This window comes from Corvus brachyrhynchos, unplaced genomic scaffold (genome assembly GCF_000691975.1).
Source record: "Corvus brachyrhynchos isolate BGI_N302 unplaced genomic scaffold, ASM69197v1 scaffold4, whole genome shotgun sequence".
Taxonomy (NCBI): domain Eukaryota; kingdom Metazoa; phylum Chordata; class Aves; order Passeriformes; family Corvidae; genus Corvus; species Corvus brachyrhynchos.
In genome coordinates this window covers 4,320,901-4,342,410 of record NW_008237878.1, presented here as the reverse complement: position 1 = coordinate 4,342,410, position 21,510 = coordinate 4,320,901, and the positions used below count along the sequence as shown (strand labels likewise).

Sequence of the window (21,510 nt, the reverse complement as noted above, 5' to 3'; positions counted from 1 at the left end):
CCTCGTTTCAAGTTTCATTACTTATACTTTGACCAGCTTTACTTGTTGCCAGTTTTAGACTTTTGCATTCCAGTTATTACATTCACTTGGGAATAAAAGCTTGGTGTGCTATAAATTTACTTTTCTTTTACAAGAAACAGAATATAGTTCTTTGGAAGTTAATCTATTGTCCCCATTCATCTGATAACCTTTGTGCTGTTTTTTTCTTTGAGAAAGTGAGTGAAAACATATTTTAGTGTTCTTGCAACAAAGTATTTTAGTATAAGAAACCAAAGTATATGGATTTACTGTATTTTAATGTAGTCTTACATGCAAGGATCTTGAAGACATCCTTGTCTCAAAGACATTTAGAAATTTTTAGACAATGGACAACAAATTTAACAAAAAAAAATGTGGATTCTCTTTTAATTTTTTTTCCTTTTACCACGGGAAAATGTATTTCTTTTCTCTTTAAGTGTGTTACTCTTCATAATCCTCCATAAAACTTGAAAGTGTCAGTCATCTAGATAATTGAAAACATGTAGTAAATATAAGACTTATATAGTTGTGAAATTAACTACTGAGTACATTTAAAGACAAAAGTTTATAGCAAAAATGTTTTTTTCCCAAGTATTTTTTGCTTCTAATTATGCACTAAGGAAAAAAAATAGATTTTACACTTAGTGAGGTTAAAATATTCTCTTCTGTTTAGTCTTTCATCTTGAGTTTTGAGAAGATGAACTACCATGTTTATCATACTTATTTTGACCTTAACCTTTTTTTAATGAAAGAGACTTAAAATGTCCCAGCTGGCATGTCTCCAACTGTTGTGAAAAAAAAAAAAGAAGAAAGAAAACTTTGAGTAGCTCTTCCTGTGCAGTAGTCGTAGTAGGCTGAATAAAACCATATAATGTATTAAGCAGAGAGTCAGTAATCTGTTATTTGGAGATGGAATTTGAGACATGTCTTGCCCCAGTTCGTAACGAAACCTATGAAGAAACACTGTAGAGGGAAAAAAAGTCATAAAGTATATTAATAAGTATGCAAAAGCATTTAAATATGCTTTATTTTTATAATTTTGCATCAATAAATACAATCCCAACAATCATCATAACATCTTTATGCTTTTAATGTCAGGTAGTTTGGCTCAGTGCAAGGTTTATGTACCAGCCCATTAAGTCTGAACTAGGACATTCCCTGTGTTTTTAGTGGAATTTACAAAATGTGTACCAGCTGGAGATCTGATTCAAGGAACATGATGTAAACCTCTGTACATTGCCTACAAAAGCACTCCGAAATTACAGGTGAGAATTAGCTCTGGGAATATGTTCTGCTATGTGAGGATCAAAAGGGCATCACTTCACATAAATTAGCAGATTCTGCATTGGTGCAGAAGTAATGAAATACGAAGATTATCTTTCTTTTTAAATTAATTTATGATTTTTTTCACAAGTGTGTCTTGCATCAAATTTAAAGGACATGAGGTGTAGTTATCTTGCTGTCTGTATCAGATGTCTGTTAGTGAATATTGGCTGAGTGCTCTTCTGAATGGAGAACACCTTGCTCCAGATCGCTTCCAGACACATGTGGGAACCAGTGAAAGGCTTCCCAGATAACAGCAGCATTTGGTCAGGGTCAAAGATGAGAAATAATTCAGTGCCTTGGATCTCATTCTAGTGATGAGCATTCTGTTCTGGTCCTCAGAACTTGAAATGTATGCTTGTAATTTTTGGCAGTTCTAGAAAAGTAAATAACACTTTTTCCTTTGGAACGAAGGGACAATCAAGCGGACAGACCCTGAAGCTTATGACTACTGTGTAGGAGTAAAAGTTTTAGGAACTCATTATAGGAGTACTTCACCTAAAAGCTGTTAGTAGCTACACACTCTAGCTGTGTATAAAACCTGTGTATGTTGCTGATTATGTTATATGCAGAATTAGAATTTTATCTAGATAAAAAATTCTATTCTTGTAGAGTACTAGAGAGAGTGTTCTTCCTGACTCCATTAAAATTGTCCATGCTTTATAAGTATATATATATGCTATATAAGTATATATATGCTAATTAGTGCAGTATAAAGTTATTGAGAGCCATACTTGAAAGCCACACATCAGCAAATGCATGCCCTTGTGCACTGACACAACATGTTGGTGTAACAAGGACTTGATGTGTTCAAAATCCATGGGAAGTTCCTCTGGATTATTTGCGATGTCAGTATTTCAGCTGTTTAGCTCTAATACCTCAGCTTTTCTGACTTTTCATTCAAAGCCTAAATATGGGAGAAGGTGAAAATTTTTCTTTTTACCAGGACTGAAGCCCTTAAATTTATATGTCACACTTGAAGTTGGGTGCAGTTGTGGCAGTGACCTGGAAGGAGCTGTGACTTTGGTCAGTCTTGTGGCATCAGTTTTAGCCTGATACACTGTTGGATCAGAGGGACAAAGGGTTGTGAGTAGGAAAGAGATTCAAGACTTGTACCTCAGCTAGTTTATTATTCTTGGTAAAAATCATAAATGCTGATGGAGTAAGATTGGCAAATTTGTTCTTTATGAATGATCTGAAGTAATTACAGGTTAATATTCCAGAAAAGTATATTTTGTTAAAAAGCCTATCAAGTAGCAGTAATTTTTAATCCAGTGTCTTCTAAATAAGAAAGAAGTAAATGAACGAGATATAATTGTCTGAAAAGGATTTGCTTGAAGCTGTCAGTGTCCTGGTAACTTGAAAAACAGCACCCCTATTTAAGCATTAGATGTTCATTATCCTATAAGCAGAAATCCTAATTTATTTTTCTCTTTGTGCTTCTGTTGTGTGAGGGATAGGTAGCGGTAAAGCGATGTTTAAAATCTTGGTTGTGGTGGCATTATGTAACAGTCACTTTTCAACACAGTTACAGTGTTTCAATTTGCAAATTTTACATACTTAAAAAAACCCTCAGTCCAGCAAGCTGCAAACTTTTAAAGACTTTAAATCTGCCAAATTATAGCCTCTTATTTTTGCCTGACATATTTTCAGCTTAGACCCACATAGGAGCTGCCAGACTTGTTTCTTTTCATTACCTGTTCTATGTCTGGCTCGAAGTTTAGATTTTAGAAAATGGAAAAAAGCTGTTTGTGAAATCACAAGGCTCTTGAGCTCTTAGTTTCCTCTTAGTATCAACGTTTATTTATTTAGGTTTGGGCTGGGTTTCAAAAGATTGAAATTGGAAACAGAGAAGGTGACTCTGAATACCATTTATCTGTATGTAAGCGAACATTCAATGTACATTTAATTTAAAAAATTGCTGTTTCCTACAAGAGGGAGATATTTTTCACATTGTTAAAACATTTTTAGAGGTCACTAGGTGGTCATGTCACCAGCAGGGAGTTTTTGTTTGGCAGGCTGCATTAGCAGTTAGTAACAAATGCCTCCCATGATTCTGCATTCAAAAGGAGTTGCTTTGCAAGTAACAAATACTTACAACCTGAGAACTGAAGTATAAAAAGTAGTGACAAGGGAAAATGTTTGGAAATGTAAAACAGCATCTTTAGTGGCCAAATTGGAGTGTTTAGGGAGTTGAAGATTACATATCTACTTTATACTTGAGCTTGGAGTTTACAGAAGCAATAATATTTTCACTGCTGCAGTTGTGAGTCTCATCATTTCTAAAGAACTGTAAATTTGCAGCTTACAGAAGTCCTTGTTTTGGGCTGTGATTAACTCTTTGAATGTAATTGTCATCAGAGCCTTCACAGTCATTTTAAATTTTGTTTCCTTACATGGATTTGCATATTTTATGAATGCCTATAAATATTATAACTTAATTTTCCTCAGATTTGAAATGTTTTAAAAATTAAAAAGAAATAAAACTGAATAACACCAAATGTGTACAGAAGGTTTGGCCAAATCTACACTGGGAGATAATGGAAGCCATGTTTGAGAAATTCTTGGTAATCTCTTTCTTTGTTGTCTTTCTGGATTGAGATATGATGTGTAAATATTTGCTAGTGAGAGTACAATGGAAATAGTATTTGGAAAGTAAAAGTACTGAGAGTTGGACTGAAAATGTCCATTTGTTATATTTGTAATACAATTCATTTTTAAACAAATGTCATTAGTAGCTGGAAGAGCTAAGAATTTCTTCCCTTAAATATAGGGTTCACTTTTTTGTGATGAGTGTAATAGAGACATTCTGGTTATTTCAGTGTGCCATTTAGGCCCCATGCAAAAGAAATCAGAGAAGGACTCTAGAAGAAGATTAATGCCCATGGTGATGCTAATCTGAAGCAGCTGCTTGACTTAGGACTGCATTGATTCACACTTAAGCTCTGACCCTGGCACCTCTCCTGCTGTATGGCCAAAGTCTCCACAGTCCTCAGGCCTTTTGCACTCGGATGTCCTTGATAGGCTGGCTGTATTGTTCATTTAAACTGACCATGTCCAGAGTGAGAACTTCTTGGTAGGAGAGGGTCTGTTGCGGAACGCACTGCCTTCCCCGTTTCACGTGAGGTGCACCTTCTATGGAGAGTCTGCAAGGGATGGCCAAAGCTGGAACCAGGATGAATTGGACACATGGTCTTTTCCTCTGGCCCCTCGAAATACATGTTTTCTTAAAACATGTCTCCATGGACAGTACTGTTGATGGACAGTACTGAAGGTCTGTGAATGGAGAATACCTCTGAAGGACGGCAGGATGGGATCTATGAGTAATCCCATCAACTCACCTTTACACTCAGCTTCCACAGGAAGGAAACTCTAGAATATATGAGATAGAAGAGAGTTGCTGTGTGCCCTCTGATCCTGTGACCTTGTTAAAACCAGGCCCCCAGTCTGGATGAGCTGAAGAATAATGTGTGCCAGCTGTGCAGGCTGCATGTAGTATTGGGAACCAAGAATCTTTGACAAAAAAAGGTGCTTGGAAAGGCACTTTAGGCCAATTGATACCACATGGTGACCTTATGAGGACCAGAGTCCTTGGGGTCCCTTTTCAGAATTTGACTTGGACCAAATCTAGCAGCTGGATTTTTTTTACTCTGGAGGGTTGCTGTGGTTTAGTTAGCTGTACTATCGCTTGTCTGTATTGAGTAGGAAAAGGCTGTGCCTGGAATTCTCAATATCTCTATTTTATTATACTCAGAAGACACATTCTGATAATTTTTTCTGGGGATTCCTGGCAGGAGCTATATGAAACTTAATCCTTACCTCAAGCTCTGTGGTACTAGAGCAGCTTGTGCATTACTGTGGTTAGGGCTCGTGAAAATGCAGGAGAGTATTTTCACAGGTCCATGGGCCAGTGATAGATCAAGCAAGGAGAAAAGAACTTGTTTCTTGTGTGTGAGTGTTAGCTGTTGGTCTAAACCTGCCAGCAAGCTCTCCTGTTCCCTGTTTCAGCATGGACATTCTGCTCAGGTGACCTGGTCTGGCTCCTGAGAGAGATATGTTTATCTTCATTATTGGGATATAATCACACAACACCTGGAAGCTGTGGTGGTGTGCTGGATACTGACACAGTCTATGGCTAATGAGATTTACTTAAAATATTTTCTTGATGAGGATTTCCTAAATTGTGGTCTTAGCTGATTGGAATAAACAATAAACTCAGTCCAAGAGTTTCATGACCCTTTGTAGGCTTCTCACAATTTCAGTTTCTGTGCAAAAAGGATTTGTGGGACAAATTGAATGTTTTTCAATAACTTCACTTTTCTTTAATAAATTAGGCTGAAGTTACAGATTTTTTAAAGAATATGTAGGCACATATTTTGCTGTGTACATGATGAAATTGAAATTTGGTGGGTTTGTAATTGTATATTAAAGAACAGTAGCTCACCTTGAAGGTAACAACTGAAAATTGATCTGTGAGTTGGTAAATATTGGGAAATGCTATTTGTTCTTTTGGTAGCTTCTCTCCTCTCCTGCAGCAGCTGAGGTTTTACTGCTGGAATACATTAATTTAAGGTCATTTTTATTAGATCCATCTTTAGAAAATGAATGCCACAGCTTTTTAACTAGCAAATTTTATCAACATCTTTGGCAGATCACCAGTGAGGTGCACTAGTCATTGTCAGTAATCATTTCTTTGTTCTTTTCAGACTTGGAAATAGTTGCTGAGTCTCTATTCTGTTGAAAAACTAAGGCCTCTCCCAACAATCAAAGCATATGCTTGGGTCCTTGGAGGAATTTAAGCTGTTTCTAGACAGGAGTTGGGGGAGCAGTTGGGGTTCTGTCCATCTCTCAATTCAAGAATTGGTCGTTTTTAAATACAATGTTAAACTTTGGGTACTGTTTTCAGCAGATTTTGATTGTGCTCTGATTTATTAATTTTACTGTATTATGACTGCTGGTTTAGTTACCAGATAATGATACAAAGTTAATGATGAGGTACTACACAGAGTAAACTGCTCTGATAAGCTCTGCCAGATGGGTTTTAGGTTTATCCAGTTTGCCCATCAATTGTCTGTGTATCAGCTGGCTGGAACTGGGGATGCTGGGGTGCATGGGGCAGAGATTTCAAGCCAGCCACCTTCCTGGCTAAGGGACAATGCTGGCACAGCTGCAGGGTGCAGAAGAGCTGTTGGTACTGAGATTAAGTGGAAGTGGCAGCAGTAGCTACTTAAGACAGAGAACAGGAGGGAACAACATGGGGTAGTGAACGGGAAGGGTGTCAAGTTGGATCACTGGGTGGGACATTATCCTTAAGAGATTTTCAGATGCAAAAAAGTTGGCATCTAGTAACATTGATTACAGTCAAATGGAAAGAATTAAAAAATTACTCTCCATGTAGTGTTCCAGATCCATCAAAAATTCACTGGCTAACACCAGGATTTGGTTATAACCAGTGAGAGTTGTTCTACCTGTTGATAAAGTAGCTATTTAGAGAATACCTATTAGCAGTTCCTCCTTTAATTGTATTGTTCATGTGTCTTATTCACTGTATTGATTGCAGAGAAATAAAAATAATTTTCTTTATTATATGAGTAGCTGAGACAGTGACTTCTTAGAAAACATATTTTTTGGAGATGTTAACACATGTGAAACTGTGTTCCCATACACTTTGCTGATTTGCTTTTCACTTAGGTGTCAGCACTGATACGATGAGCTCCTTGTTCAGTTCTCTTCCTTCAAGCTACTCTGCTTCCTATAAATGTGAACTGAATATGTCAGCCTTTATAAACATCATACAGACTCTGTTCCTCCCAAACAATTGTAGCTGTTAGTAATTGTTCATTACAGAGTAAATTCCACTAATGTTCAGAAGCATGGAAGTAATTTGGGGAGAAACATACTTTGTTCTTTTGTACTTTGTATAATACCAATCTCTGCCTTAAGGATAAGCTGAAGTCAACCTTAAATGCAGAACCATAAGCAGTGTTCAAAAAGTAGCTTTAAAATGAGTAGAACAATCAAACCAATTATGTCTTTGCCAGGATTTTAATACTTGAATGTAGTTTTAAATGTTTTAAATATTTTGTTTATTAGATTTTTACATAGTGTTCCCTACTTTTGAAAATACCTCAGTTCTTTGTTAATGAAAACTTTGTTTTCTGTTATTAAATCACTGGGTTTTGTGATGAGTAAAATAATAGCCTGTACGCCTGTCTCTTTTTTTTTAAAAAAAAAAATAAGGCAGACATGGATAAAATTTCTTAGTGCCTGATCCTGACGTGACTTTTTGGTTTTTTGGTTGATCTTCTAGTCTAGAAAGGATAATGCTGCATTCTCTCTTTCAGCACCTTTTTGCTAATTTTTTGTGTTACTTTCTTGTTTGGGGAAGTGTTGTAGCCAGCTAGCATGGATCTCATATGCTTTAAATAATGTCTAGAATACTTCACATCATTTTGTATTCTGAGAGTGGGCATTTTCTTTTGTACTGGAGAGCACATTCAGCAGCAGAGGTACCTGCAGAGCTGAGTTGTAGTGACTAAGTAGGTCCCTTTAATGCACCCACTTTTGTGTCTAGACTTTGATTTGGTTACTTCTGGCTTCTTTGAGCAGCTGAGGTGCCATTATTTCCTCCCACCTGTACTGAATCTCTGCTCATTGCAGAAATTATCAGCTGCTGTTTCATTTCTCATAGCAATGGCACTTCTATTAGCATTCCTCCTTCTAGTGACAGCTCATCTGAAAATGGATCACATTATTTGTGTGAGTCACAAGGCCACCCGGAGAGCAATTTCAGCCAGCATTTTCCATAGCAACTCCTTCTTAGGCTGATTCTGCCACAATTCTTTCCAGATGTGCTGTTGATTCAGGTAATGTTCAAAATTCTGTTCTGAAATTCTTTTTTGTTGTTGTTCTTGGATTCCAGAGCTCATCCATGGTTGCAGTAAGTGTACAGCTTTGTACATAGTTTAAAAAAAAAAATCAAATCAACCATGGGCATGCAGAGGCCCCAGAATGTGTCCTCTAATTGATTCTAAAGAAGATTGGCTTTTTTTTTTTTTTTTTTTTTTTTTTTTTTTTTTTTTTTTTTTTTTTTGAATTTCTGAATTTGGTTATTTTTCCAAAAGCACTGTTGATTTTTGTTAGATGGACATTCCACGTCTTCAGTTTTGGAAGGAATTTATAGATTTTTCTACTATAGCCACTGTAGAAAATTAGCAATCTTTATTAATTCGACTGTTCTTGCAAACATACCTCTTGTAGGACTGTGGCTGGGGAAACCTGATTTTGCTGTCTGGCCTGTGTTTGGTAGCTGCTTCTGGAAAAGTCTCAATACCCTCTTTTCCTAAGAAGATTCACCTCAGTTATTTTAACATATTATACCCAACTAGACCAGTTACCTTCTGACATAGAGCTGGCTGATAGCTTGAGAAGGCAGTGTTCTAACTATGGAAAGAGATGAAGAGATGAGAGCTAAAATACTGACAAGAAAGAAAAACCAGTTTGATTGACCTACCCAATGAACAGTAAGAGCCATACAGTTTTTTAATTCTAGTTCACAGATTTTAGTAATTTCAAAAGTATCATCAAGTACTGATTTTCAGTAGCCAGTGTAGTCTTATGTATTAATTAATTTTATTGTCCATTTTTGTAGTAGAATTTGAACCAACTTTGCACAAAAGCAAACCTTTTTTTGCCCGGAACAAAAGTCCTTCAGTTCAAGAAGTTTTGCTAAAGACTGTCAGAAATATGTTTGAAATCAATAGGAACTTCTTGTGTTAGTTTGGTATGATCTGTAAGAAGTTAACTGCTTATCAAGACTAAACATGCTACAATTGATTGTGACTGTCTTAAAATATCTCAGTACTGTTACTTCTGCTGTGGTGACTCCTTATTGCCATTCCAACGTCTGTCCTGTGGACTCTAGACCCTCTCCCTGATACAGTTCAGATGCCCTTTATGCCTCTTCAGTCTGCTTTGAGACAGTCAGCACGAAGTGTCTTCACTGTGAGCCAGTGTGGGTTATTTTAGAGCTCTAAGACTCTACATATGCGTTTTTTTAAATGTTTCTGTAGCCGGAAACAGATTTTGAAACAGTTAACCCACCAAAGGAGATCAATGAGGCAACTTCTTTGTGCAGAGTTCAATCATGTGAGGTCTTCATGCTTCTGGCAAAGCTTGTGAATAGCTCCATTAGCAGGGAAGTCATATAATTAAATAACATCATGTGGTATCCTATCTCTTTCATTCCCAATCTTTTAAGATACTAATTAGAGAAATATTTGTGTGCTGCTGTCTAATTTCCTCTCTCCTTCCATATAAAATGTATTGTTCCTACTCCAGGCTTTCATTGTCTTTAGTGCTGTGCTTTGGGTGTGCAGTATTTTATTAAAAATGAAGATTGGGGTTTTTTTCCACTGAGATAAAATGATAGTGGCAGGGTTTGAATAAATATTCTCTGATAAAATGCTCTTAGGCACTTAGGTCTTTAGACGTCCCGCACCTGAAGGAATTGTGGCCTGCTAGTTAGAGAAGAAATAACTTATCTTCTTTATTCAGGTGTTTAACTACTTCTTTTTTTTAATGTTAGCTCCAATACTTGGTGCTGTTAAGATTTGATTTTCTGTGGCTTGTTCCAGTAGTTCCAGATATAATGAAATTGTCAGAAGTGCTGTGTTAAAGTTTATTCTGTACCTAGCATTACCTTATCAACCAGGCAAATTTAACAAAAACATAGTTTTATACAATAAAAACGTTGAGTCACAATAATTGGTAGAATTTCCTGTATCAATCAAATTAAGCTGTGTAACTTTTAACACCTACTCATAGTGTAGAAATAAGTAATGAATGTCATCGTGTTAATAACGGCAATGATGTTTCTGACTTCACAGGTTTGGATTAAAATAGTTAAAATACTAAAATATCAGCCTTCTTGGGATGTGTGTGTCAGGGATGTTTGTTCAAACATCCAAGGGGTTTCTTGGTTTCAGGTTCACATACAGAGTTGTACTCTAACCTGCGTTTGTGACTGGTGGAATTTATATGGCACTGGTTTACACTGGTCTGACACTCTATCTCATAAGTGAGCATTTAAGCTGTGCCCTCAGATCAGTTCTCAAATATGAATTATGCACTGCCAAGAGAGTGCATTCTGTTAATTGTAGCTGCTCAGGCAGTTTTATTTCTCAAAATTGCCTTCTAATGTACTGTAAAGCTCAAGGCATAAATTCTAATGCATATTCATACTTATTTCTATGTTTTGTTTCAAAATGGAGCTAATTTGTGACATATTTTCAAGTTCAATGTGATCTACATTGAATTTTATGAATTTTGTGTTTGTTGTCCAAAGGGCAGCTCTTTGTAGCATTATGAAAATTAGAAGACCTTAAGTTACTTCTTTCAAAACCAGCTCAATCTTTTTCTTAAATTTCCAGTGGAAAGGAAGGAAATAGATTTTTGTATGTTTATTTGTGTGGATAATTTTGTTGATGAGCATTTATTAGAAGTTGAAAAAAGCCCCACTAATTCTTTAGCATAACCATCTACTTCGTAACAAATTGTCAACTCCAAAGGTTGGTTTTGTTTTTTTTTTTTTTTTTTAATATCATGTTTCTGCATCTCAGTTTTATATGTCTATGACTCAAATATTTTGAATTCTCTGCAAATTCATTAAAACAGTAGTAACTCTTAATAGCAACTTTTTTTCCCCCAAGCTTGAACCTTTATTTGGCAGTTCAAAAACATTACCAAGAACTATATTCTAAAGATCAAACCATTCTTCTTCCAAAGCACTTTTATCTTCATCTTCTATAAACAAAAAAAGGGGTGTTGAAGGATGAGAGAGCTGACAATGACAGATAACCTGTAGTTTTGTTTTCCTGTTTAACTTAGGTGGACCCTGTGCAGTGCCACGTTGTGCTGTAACACAACCCCATGTGCTCAGATCCCATTGTTCTTCCTCCCAGCAGTCTCCACTTCTGCACCACTTTGGGCTGTGGCATAAAGCAGGCAGAGATATTTTATCCAAGTGTTGGTGCCATTCCTGTGGAGAATCAAACAAAGCCAAATGAACAACAGGAGCCAGTTCCAGTAAAAAGCTGCAAAACTCAGGAATAATTGTCATCTAATTTCTTCTGCTGTGCTTTGCAGGACTGTGAATGTTTTTCCCCTCGGCATTTCTCACACAATCTGAAGTTTCTTCCATCTACTCCTGTGTGAGCAATGCTGCCTGTTTGAATGAAATGATAATGCAGTGGTTACTGAAGCGTGATCTATGAAACTATGATGTAATTGCTTTCACAATGTCTTTTCTGGGGGATCTTTTTTACTTATCTGTCATTTCTAAAATATAAATTATCGAGACATCAGAAGTGCAATGTTATAGGGCTTGAAAAAGTTCCAAGAATGCAAAGGGCAGTTGAGTGGCTACTTCTTACTTGAAAATTAGCCCCAAAAGATGGGCATGAAGTTCCTTCCATGCCTTTTAAAATCTGGATTAGTTTGTTTCCTTAACAAAGAACCTATATGCACATTTCAAATTGCTGTTAAGGAGGAAAAAAGTGAATAATTTGAAATTGCCAATGTAAAGGCAGTGCAGTTAGTGGGAGATGTGTGATTATGGGAGTAATGCACTGTGGCTCTGGCAAGGTGCAAAGGAGGAAAAGGACAAATGGTTAAGGAAGGGGATTTTTCAAGGAACTCCTCTGAGATTATTCAGAATCAGGTCCTCTCTTTTGCATCTTTCCTTTTACTCTGACATGTCACTTCAGGAACAGATGAATCTTCCCTTTTCTCCTTGATTTTAGTCTAATATACATCTGATATAGGTGTAATATAGAGACTATTTGTTGTCTATCTCACTTAGTGTAAGCACTGATATTTCATCCTCACAGCTGCTTCCAGCAGAAGACTGATCAGATGGAAAATTCAAGATTTGATATTCAGATAATGTGAGGAAAAGTGCTTGGTAGGTTGGAGTGTGGAGTGGGGTCTGTAAGAGCAGGTCCCCCCCCCTCTTTCTGTACCACACTTAATGGAGCAGCCCTTTCTTCTCAGTGTGTTTGGGCTGTGGAGCATCAATAGTTGTCTGTGTTTGCTGTTAAGGGAACCAGGACAACCCAAAACGCCATTTCATGCTGTCTTTTCCTTCTGAAAGTATTTCAGAGGGGTTTGTTCTTTGAATACAGTGCAAGATAATTGGTCATTTAAAAGGAGTAATCTATAAATGTGCTTTTGTAAAGCAATCGGAGAGATAAATTTTCTGTCAGAAAAAGCTTTAAAATACCAATAATATTCTGAAGTTTATTTTCTAAGATGCATGCACATCCATAATGGATTAACAGCATGTTTTAACAAACCATTTATTTGCTTTAGGAGTGACAGAGAGAAGCTGTTTCAAACAGGATCTCTCATCACCGTCTATCTCTAGTCACCTCCTACTGAACTTAAGGTTGAATACTGGGGGTCACGAGGGAAAGAAAACAATAATTAAAGTGAAGAAGTTGATTGAACTGGGTTTTTTGTCCTTCAGTATGATTAGCATGTAAGAAGCTGGCTGAGTACTCTACTGTATATCATTAGTTCAAACATTTCTGACTTGATTTAGTTTTAATAGTGACTTTTAAAATTGCATTTCTGTATTTTGTGGAGAACAGCTTAAGTAGTAAAGGCAGTAAAAGTTCTCGTTAGAAGGTCTTGCTTCTATAAATCTTAATCTTGGAATTCTGTTAGGCTACAATTGGGCTGTTTCTAAGAACTCACCCCACCTCCCAAAAAGTTGTCATGGGTTCTTTTATTAAAGCTCAAAAAATTATTCTTAGACTAACAGAGGTGGGGAGTAAGGCAGGAGTGTTTACAGAGCTCACTTCTAAATTGACTGTGATAAGTGGCAATGCAATGTATTATGATTAGAGGTTTCTGGGAGACTCTTTAAGAAGGTTAACTGCAAGGCAGCTCTCAAAAGAAAGCATTTATCTTATTGGTCATCCTTCAGTGTTTTATACTACTGAGATTTTTTTGTGGGTGGTTAGAACCATTTTTTTGTGTTTTATTAGCTGTATCTTGAATACCTCCTACTAGCTGAATGACAGTTTAGGGTTATTAAATCTGTTCTTAGTACATTTTTTTATCCTTAGTTAATCCTGACTAAATATATGCTAGTGAGCAACCCTTTTTTCTCAGTTGTTGCCCATATTTGTTAAAGAAATTATTCCATTTGACATTTGTTTAGGCTGAAGTTTGATAAAATACTGTATACAATATGCTTTTTCAGTTTGGCATTCAACAGAGACTTTCATGGATTTATTTCTTTTTGCATTATCTTATCTTACCTTCTAGTATGCTAAGACTTCCTTTTCATATTAAGTAATTTTTTTTGACTCCAAGACAGATGCTTTCACAAATGCAAACTTTGTGTGTATTGCTAGAGATCTGTAAGATTGCATTTTTCAGGTGTTAGGTAACATTTATAGTTGAGGTACTTTGCTATCATCTGCTTTCTCTAATCCTATGTCAGGTATTTTTTTTAATTCAGATTTTTCTTTGACACTACTTCCAGTGACTTTACTAAAAGATTGATATTATTTTATACTTTCTGTTTGTTTAAAAGCTATCTCTATTATCAGATTAATAATTGATCAATCCTCCAAGGAAAGGAAACTTTGTATTTGACTATCACTGAGGAATGGCCATTATCATCACATCTTGGCTAGATAGGAGGAAAAAACCTGGCTGTTTTCTTCTGCAGTTTATGGACATGACTTCTGTTTCTGTGTGCCATGAATATAGAAAAGTTCTGTTTCAATTGGACATAGCATTTTAGGTTCTCATTATCATGTTGCCACTCATAGACTATTTATTGTAGTTTTTCCCAATGTTTTCTCATCATTTCTCTGCCTTTCCCCACATTTTTTAGAGAGTGCTGGGTTCAGTATTTCAGCTAAGACCATTTGTGTAGATGTAAATACTCACTTCTGCTTGGCAATCTATTTTTGTTTTTATTTCTCAATATGATACTTGCCTTATTCACAACAGATCATCAGTATGGAGTTTCTCCTTACTTTTCTAGGCAGCATCTTTGGTTTGTAAAGACCAATTTTATTCCTGTCTTCATGCCCCATGAAAATCCTCCCATTCTGAAGCTGCATTGAAATGTAATAAGTAGATTTTCTGGTCCATCATTCATTAGTTAATGAAAACATTATACAAACTGGAATTTTGGGTAGAACACAATTTGTGTAAATAAATTAATTCCTGGCCATTAGGGTGGGAGTGTTTCTTTCATCTATTCCTTTGTATTTAATATGAAGTGACATTAAGTATAGTAAGATTTTTGTGCAAATTTTCTTGGTACTTCTTAGTGGAAGCCCCAGGACTGTAAGCCCAGATCCCTCAGCTGAGTGTGCTTATTAAGACACTGTTGTATTCACTGGCTCTGTATTAAGGAGACTTGCCTGAGGTTGCTGTGGGTTGTTGCAGTCAACCTTTGCCAGGGGAGGAGAAATTTCATTTCATAAGTTTTGCTTTTCCAGGGAAAAGTTTTCCCTCTTCTCTTTGCAATGAGCAGCATATTATAGAGGAAGATAATTAAGTTGGAAATCCTAGGAATGACTTTATGCAGGTGAAAGAAAAATGTATATAATAATTGCCAATGTGGAGCATTTGCTGTTAGGTTTAATATATATTTTTTAATTTGAGGGTTTACTTACTTTAACTGTGAAAAGTTAGAGTGATTTTTTTTTTTTTTGTTTTGGTGTTAAAAGTACTACCCTGTTATTTGTATAACAGATTAGTTTGCCAAAAAAAGAGAGGAAAAACTACTAATAACAGAAGGGATTACTCTTTATAAATATTACTGTTAAAGAATGTCATTTAATCCACTGCACTAATAAATTATTTTAAAATGTATTTTATTGCTATAATTTATTAAACAATAAGGAGACATTTTGGCTGCAAATAGTGATAACATCTCTGTAGAACTGCATTTGGAAAGTCATTTTTTTTCCTGACACAGTAGATAATTAGGAATTATAAATTATGCTTACACTCTTAGGCACGTTAGCTGAGAGCACATCAGAATGTGTGTTGTTCTTGGTGCCAGTTCAGGTCGTGATTTTCAAAACTTCTTGCACTGAAGCTCATGATGAGTTTCGTTTTCTAGCAGCAAAGTTGAAGTGTATGACTTATCTGAGAGATTTAAATAAAAACCTTACTACCAGTTTACATTTTGGAATGAAGTTTACTTCATATTTGTAGGTGAGAAGATTATTATTGACATCTACTTTGCTGGCATCTTAACCTTGTTCCTAGTGGCCAGATAATCTCAAATGTTTGCTGCAAAAACAGTGATGTTAATTTTCTAGCCAGGTCCCTGGATAGCTAAAATAAAGTGCTCCTGGCTATGAGGTTTTGTTCTTCTATAGGAAACTTGAAGTATGATGACAGGCTAGCATAACAACTTTCACAGAAGTGGGTAAACTAGTTTGCAAAATGTAATAAATAAGCTATGATAATGTAGAGATCCTGATCTATCCTGAGAGGAAGCTTCAAAAATGCTTCGATCTCTTCACTTCCAATGCCTCACAAGTGTGGGCAAGGTCTTTTTCAGCCTCTGTCTTCCTGGGATTTTTTGGGGCTGGATCCTAGGCCATGCAGGAGTAAAGGAGGACATGGCTTTAGTCAGGTGCTGTGTCACAACCTGCATCTTTGCTTTGTACTCTGAAAAGTAATAATAAAATCTGTTGGGCTTCTCAGTCTTCCCTCTGTACAGAAGGAGGTAATTAATAAGGATTTAAACAACCACCATATCATTTGGTAGAATATACAGTCCTGCTTTGCCAACCTCTTGTTAACCCGGATGCCTGGTTAAACCCCACTTACATCTGAGGTTATTGCTGTTCAGATTATCCATGATAATAAACATGGATAATATGCTGACACATCCAGGAATATGTCTGTGCAGACAGGTGCTGTGCCCACACTGGGCAGGCTGTGTGAGCCAGCTCCAGTCTGGAAGCCATCAACACATTGTGTGGTGCTATCCCTGAGCTAAAACACCTTGTCTCACAGATAAGTGAGGCTTTACAGCTTCTGAGCAGAGGCTGACTCACATTTGGGTGACTCCAAGAGTGCTGGCAGTGTGAGTTTGCATTTGATGTGTTCATCATTCCATGTGGCTGGGGAAGGGCTTCCATAGAAATCCCCACCGTCGTATGGCACAGTCGTCTCTCCACATTCATACGTTTAAGGCCTCCCAGCTCCACTTAAATTAACTACAAAGATAAGATTAAAAAATCCATTGGCAATAATTTGGGGGGCTGATTCAAACAAATTTGTGCTGTGGGTTTGATTCAAATCTTGGAGTGTCTCAGTGGACCACTTGTGGTGTCATTTGACAGCAGCTATTTCACATGACTATGAACCATCATTTCCTGGAAGTGCTTGATATGAGTCATTATTTCCTGGAATTAAGTGTTTGGTCACATATTTTTCCAAGCATTTTCCCAAGATAGGAAAATCCCCATCAGCTGAGAAAATAAATGCTAAGGTCTGCAAAATTTTGTGGGTTTGGGGCTGCAGTATGCAGAGTGCAGATTTTTCAAAGCATGTTGACTGGCTCTCCTCTCCCATGAAAGATTTCACCTCATCTGTTTCTTTAAAGTGGAGTGGAGAATGTTGCACAGCTGAACAGTTAATATCACAAGAATGTGTGATCATTTTGGCTGGCAATGCAAAAAGTATGGATGTGACTGAATCCTATTATCAGTTGTTGAAATCTTACCAAATAATTCAGTAGTTCTGACTCTTCTTCCTCATTAGTCAGGTTTGTGCTTTTACTGCCAATTTAGAGGCAGTGACATGATTTAAACTTCAGAGAAGTAAAATTTCAGTATAGCTTCATGTTGTTTTCAAGTTAATTTAAACCTTTTATTCAATTTTTGGCTTTTTACACTGTAATGTGTGTTACTCATCATTAAATAACTATATATCATTAAAAACCTCACGGGTGACAAGTATTTACTGTGGAATTTGCTATTAGAGAGCAGACGTATTATATTGGGGCTGGCTGGCATGGAGTTAACCTACACAACTTAAGAAAGAACCTAAAGATGTTCTAAAACCTCGGAAGTTCTGAACTGTAGATTTCTTAAACACGCTCACAATGAAAATAGGTTTGTGATGGTATTGTGAATGTTTATCTTCAGATATTATAACTGGAACATTGTTACACTTCTAACTAACCTTTCTCTGTAATTTTCTGAGAGTGTGCTGTCAGAAAATTGTAGAGGAGCTAATCTTATTTAATTTAGAACAATGTATTTTATGGCTATATGCAAAATGCTGTTTCTTTTTCTTTGGCTTTAAAGTCACAGAATACCTTTATTTCTGCCAGAGAACTTGTGTTATCATTCCTGATATCTGTGAGGGTGAGGAGGCCCTGGCACAGGGTGCCCAGAGAAGCTGTGGCTGCCCCATCCCTGGAAGTGTCCAAGGCCAGGTTGGATGGGGCTTGGAGCAACCTGGGATAGTGGAAGGTGTCCCTGCCCATGGCGGGGATGGGACTGGATGGGCTTTAAGGTCCCTCCCAACCCAAAACATTCCATGATTTTGTGATAAATTACTTCCTTTCTGCAAGTTGAGAGGAGTTGAATAGTGTAGCAAATCAACTTTTATTTCACTGCATTAAAAATTTAATATTTTAATTAAAATGCTATAGAATAGATATTATATTTGAATACAACACATGAACAAACTGAGTCTTTTACAAATTACTACACAGCAATTTTTATACATTATTATGAGGTTTATAGAAAAACAATATGCCTATATTTCATTTCAAATTAGCATTATGGATATGTAACCCCTCTGCTATATATTTTTTGTTTAATGTTGGTTATTTAAAATAATTCATAGCTATGATTTAAATTAAGACTGTTGGAGTCATATGACATTCTCTTTTAAACATCATTTAACTGAGATATGAATGAAGAAGACAGAATAATAAATGAGACTATTAAAGTGTATGAATAAAATGCAACTGTTTATCTAAAATTGATCCATGTCGCATAACTTCGACTAAAATAAATGGGTTGTTTTTCTTTGACTCCATCAGAAATATTGTCCTATAAACATTTATATTAATACATTAGGAACTTTGAAATAAAAGTGGAATAACTTTCTTGACATTTTTGCTGGCAAGCAAAGGACTGTGAGAATTCCAAACTTTTAGCTCACCTTGACTGTATGAAGTTCACGAGCTGTATTCTTACATTTATTAGCAGTTGGAGCCTAAGGTTAATTTATGATTCATTTATCCATGTTTATTTTTTAATGATTGATCTTATATAGTTCTGGGAAAAGGCACAGGCCATAACATATTCTTTTCTAAAAGCTATTAGGTATTATGTGCTTTTTCTTGGCTGATAAGTCATAGTCTGTCATTGAATACATTGCAGAAGGTGAATATATTTCTTTTATTTATGAAATTAAAGGAAAGATTATGGCCTTGCCAGAGCATGAGCATTTTAGGGTATAAGATACTGCAAGATCTGTGCTTTCAACTGCATGTTGTAAAAAATTGCCTTTGTCTTATGTCCTCACAAACTATTTATGATGGCCCCTGTGAGTGTCTCTGTGATCCCATATATATCTGAGAGCTGTAAGATTCTGCTTGCTCTCTGAGATTGAGGGGTCAAGATGGCAAAAGAAGTTATTTCTCGTGAACAATCAGATCAAAAAACTTGTATTTTACTTCTAGAAATATATTTTTGTGTTGGCACAGTGAATAATAATAAATCCATAGGAAAACATGTAAGTAAATACGAGGGAGATATCCAGAGATTCCTGCACTGAGGACCCTAGTGTACCAAGTTAACAGGATAATATAAAAAGTTGTTTTATCTTTATCACTTTGCTCTCTAGTATTCAATCTCTATGATCTGAATAAGTCAAAAGAGATTTGTGTAAAGTATTCTAGAATTCAGGAAAGTGAATTGCAAAAAAATATCAAAGATATTTAAAAGCAAGAAATTTCACAGAACTCTTGTTAGATATCATATTGTACTAAAATAAACAGAGATAAATGTTTTATTAAGCAAATAATGAAAAGTCTATAAAGAGAAATTTTGGGCTAATCAGTTTATTTCATGATTTGGTTAGACCTGACAGAGATTGCTATTTAAAGTCTTCAGAAGGTAGGTGATTGTTCTAGTGATTGAAAGAAATATCTCACATAGTGTGATATAGTTGTATGTATTCTGTTTTAATGAGAATGTTACAATTTTAATTTTATTTTATTTTATCAGACAGGAAGCTTTGCTTGCTGCAATTAGTGAAAAAGATGCAAATATTGCCTTGCTTGAGCTGTCTGCTTCAAAGAAAAAGAAGACTCAAGATGAAGTAATGGCTCTTAAACGAGAGAAGGACAGATTAGTACATCAGTTAAAACAGCAGGTGGGGAGACATTAATTTTCATACTTTCATGGTAACAGACAACTGGCATCATTTTCATTTGTCCTGTTTTATTCTGTTGTCCTACTGGAAGTGTTCAAGCCAGGTCTGACACGTGACAGCAGTTGCAAAAGGTAGGATGTGTTCCATTTAAGCGTTTATTGCTTCTCTGGAGTTGTTAAGAATTAGCTGCATGTTTGGCTCATGTTATATGCAGCCAATACATTTTCTTTTCCCTCTTCATATAGTTTCCAACCTTCTTAATTCTGTGGGAGAGGAGAGCAGATGCTTTTTGCATCAAGCAGGATCTGTCCGTTCTGTTGACTCTTTTTAACCTCCTCCTGTTCCGTTATTTGCTTATCTGTTGTAAAATAATTGTGTTTTCTGAAGGCTTCAGGCTTTCTGAGAGGTTATCTAGAAATTTTGATTATCCTTAAAATAAATTCTCAAATGGGTAAAAATCTCTCTGCCTTCAACACTATAAATCATTTGAGGTTTAAATAAAAACCACATAGTTAAAAGAACCCTCTAGAAATAGATATTATCGCATATGTTCCATCCATGATGCAGTTGTGTCTCAAGTCAGTCAGCTGGCCAGGAGATATTTCACCAAAATTTATATGATAAATAGGCTGATGTGCTTCATGTTTTTTATCACTTCACCCCACTGTGCTGCACCAGAGCAGATGATGATGAATTCCAAATAATTTTAGGGATATTTGTTTTGGTTTGCTTTGGAAAAGAGAGGGTAGTTATTTTCTTTTTTATCTTCCTTTTTTACCTTCATCTTAGGTTACTGAAGATTAAATGAATGCACCACTTTGCCATGTTCCATGATACCCATCATGGATATTTTAAAAATGCTCGTCAGAGACCTGGGCAACTGTTTTGTTGTGCTTGTTTTTTGTTGTACCTTTAAGCTGTTGCTGGAGAGTGTTCCAAACATTGATAACTTTCTTCAGACAGAGAAAAGGAACAGCAGAAGAGCATTGCTAGAGAAGCATTTTGTTGGATAACTTCAGTTACAATTGTAACCAAATACTTCAAATACCTCCATTATTTATAGTGATAAAGATCTTCAGTAAAGCTATTTAGCTAGATTAAATTGATGCCAAAATAATCTCCCTGTTATCTTAGACACCACAAAAAAAGAGTCACCAGGAACAGGAATGTGGTTTAACTAGGTCACCACTTTATTACACTTAAGAATTATCTGATAATAGAGGTTGTAGACTTCACTCATACTTCTTTAATCCTTTTGGGAAGAGCCACTGTCAACCCCCAAAGGTTTCACATGTTCATCCACCACAAAGGCTTGATCTGACGTTGCTGGGCAGGGGGGCAGTGACAGATTTCACCCCGTGTGATACATCCCCCCCCAAGTTCCTCCATTTTCTTGGGAGATGCTGTCTCTTGAGCTGTTTCTGATTCACCAGGACTTCAGTGAGTGATCAGCTGCAGCACCACTTTTTTTCTTCTGGTCTTATTTGTCCCATCCTCCATTTCCACAGCTGTTGCACCGCTGAAAGAGAGAATTCAAAAAAGCCACAGTTCTCCAGCCTAATGGGATCATCAAAGGAGAAATATTTATAAATATTAAAGGATGACTCACTAGATAATGCTAAAAATTCACATAAAGCCCTAAATTCATCCCTGGTCTATTCTGTAAGAGCAATTTTTGCTTTGAGAGGCAAAATAACATGTTGGTCCATGATAAATATCTAT

The 21,510-nt window shown here is 36.2% G+C and overlaps 1 protein-coding gene across 17 annotated transcripts in view; it reads left to right on the top strand.

The window, feature by feature from the left end:
- The window catches only part of ERC2 (ELKS/RAB6-interacting/CAST family member 2), a 432,041-nt gene that overhangs the window by 274,416 nt on the left and 136,115 nt on the right, over nt 1-21,510 (top strand). For all 17 annotated transcript variants that reach the window (XM_017732424.1, XM_017732423.1, XM_017732425.1 and 14 more), the window contains one exon: nt 19,641-19,788. In XM_017732424.1, coding sequence (XP_017587913.1) covers nt 19,641-19,788 — 148 coding nt within the window. The remainder of the gene's footprint in view (nt 1-19,640; nt 19,789-21,510) is intronic.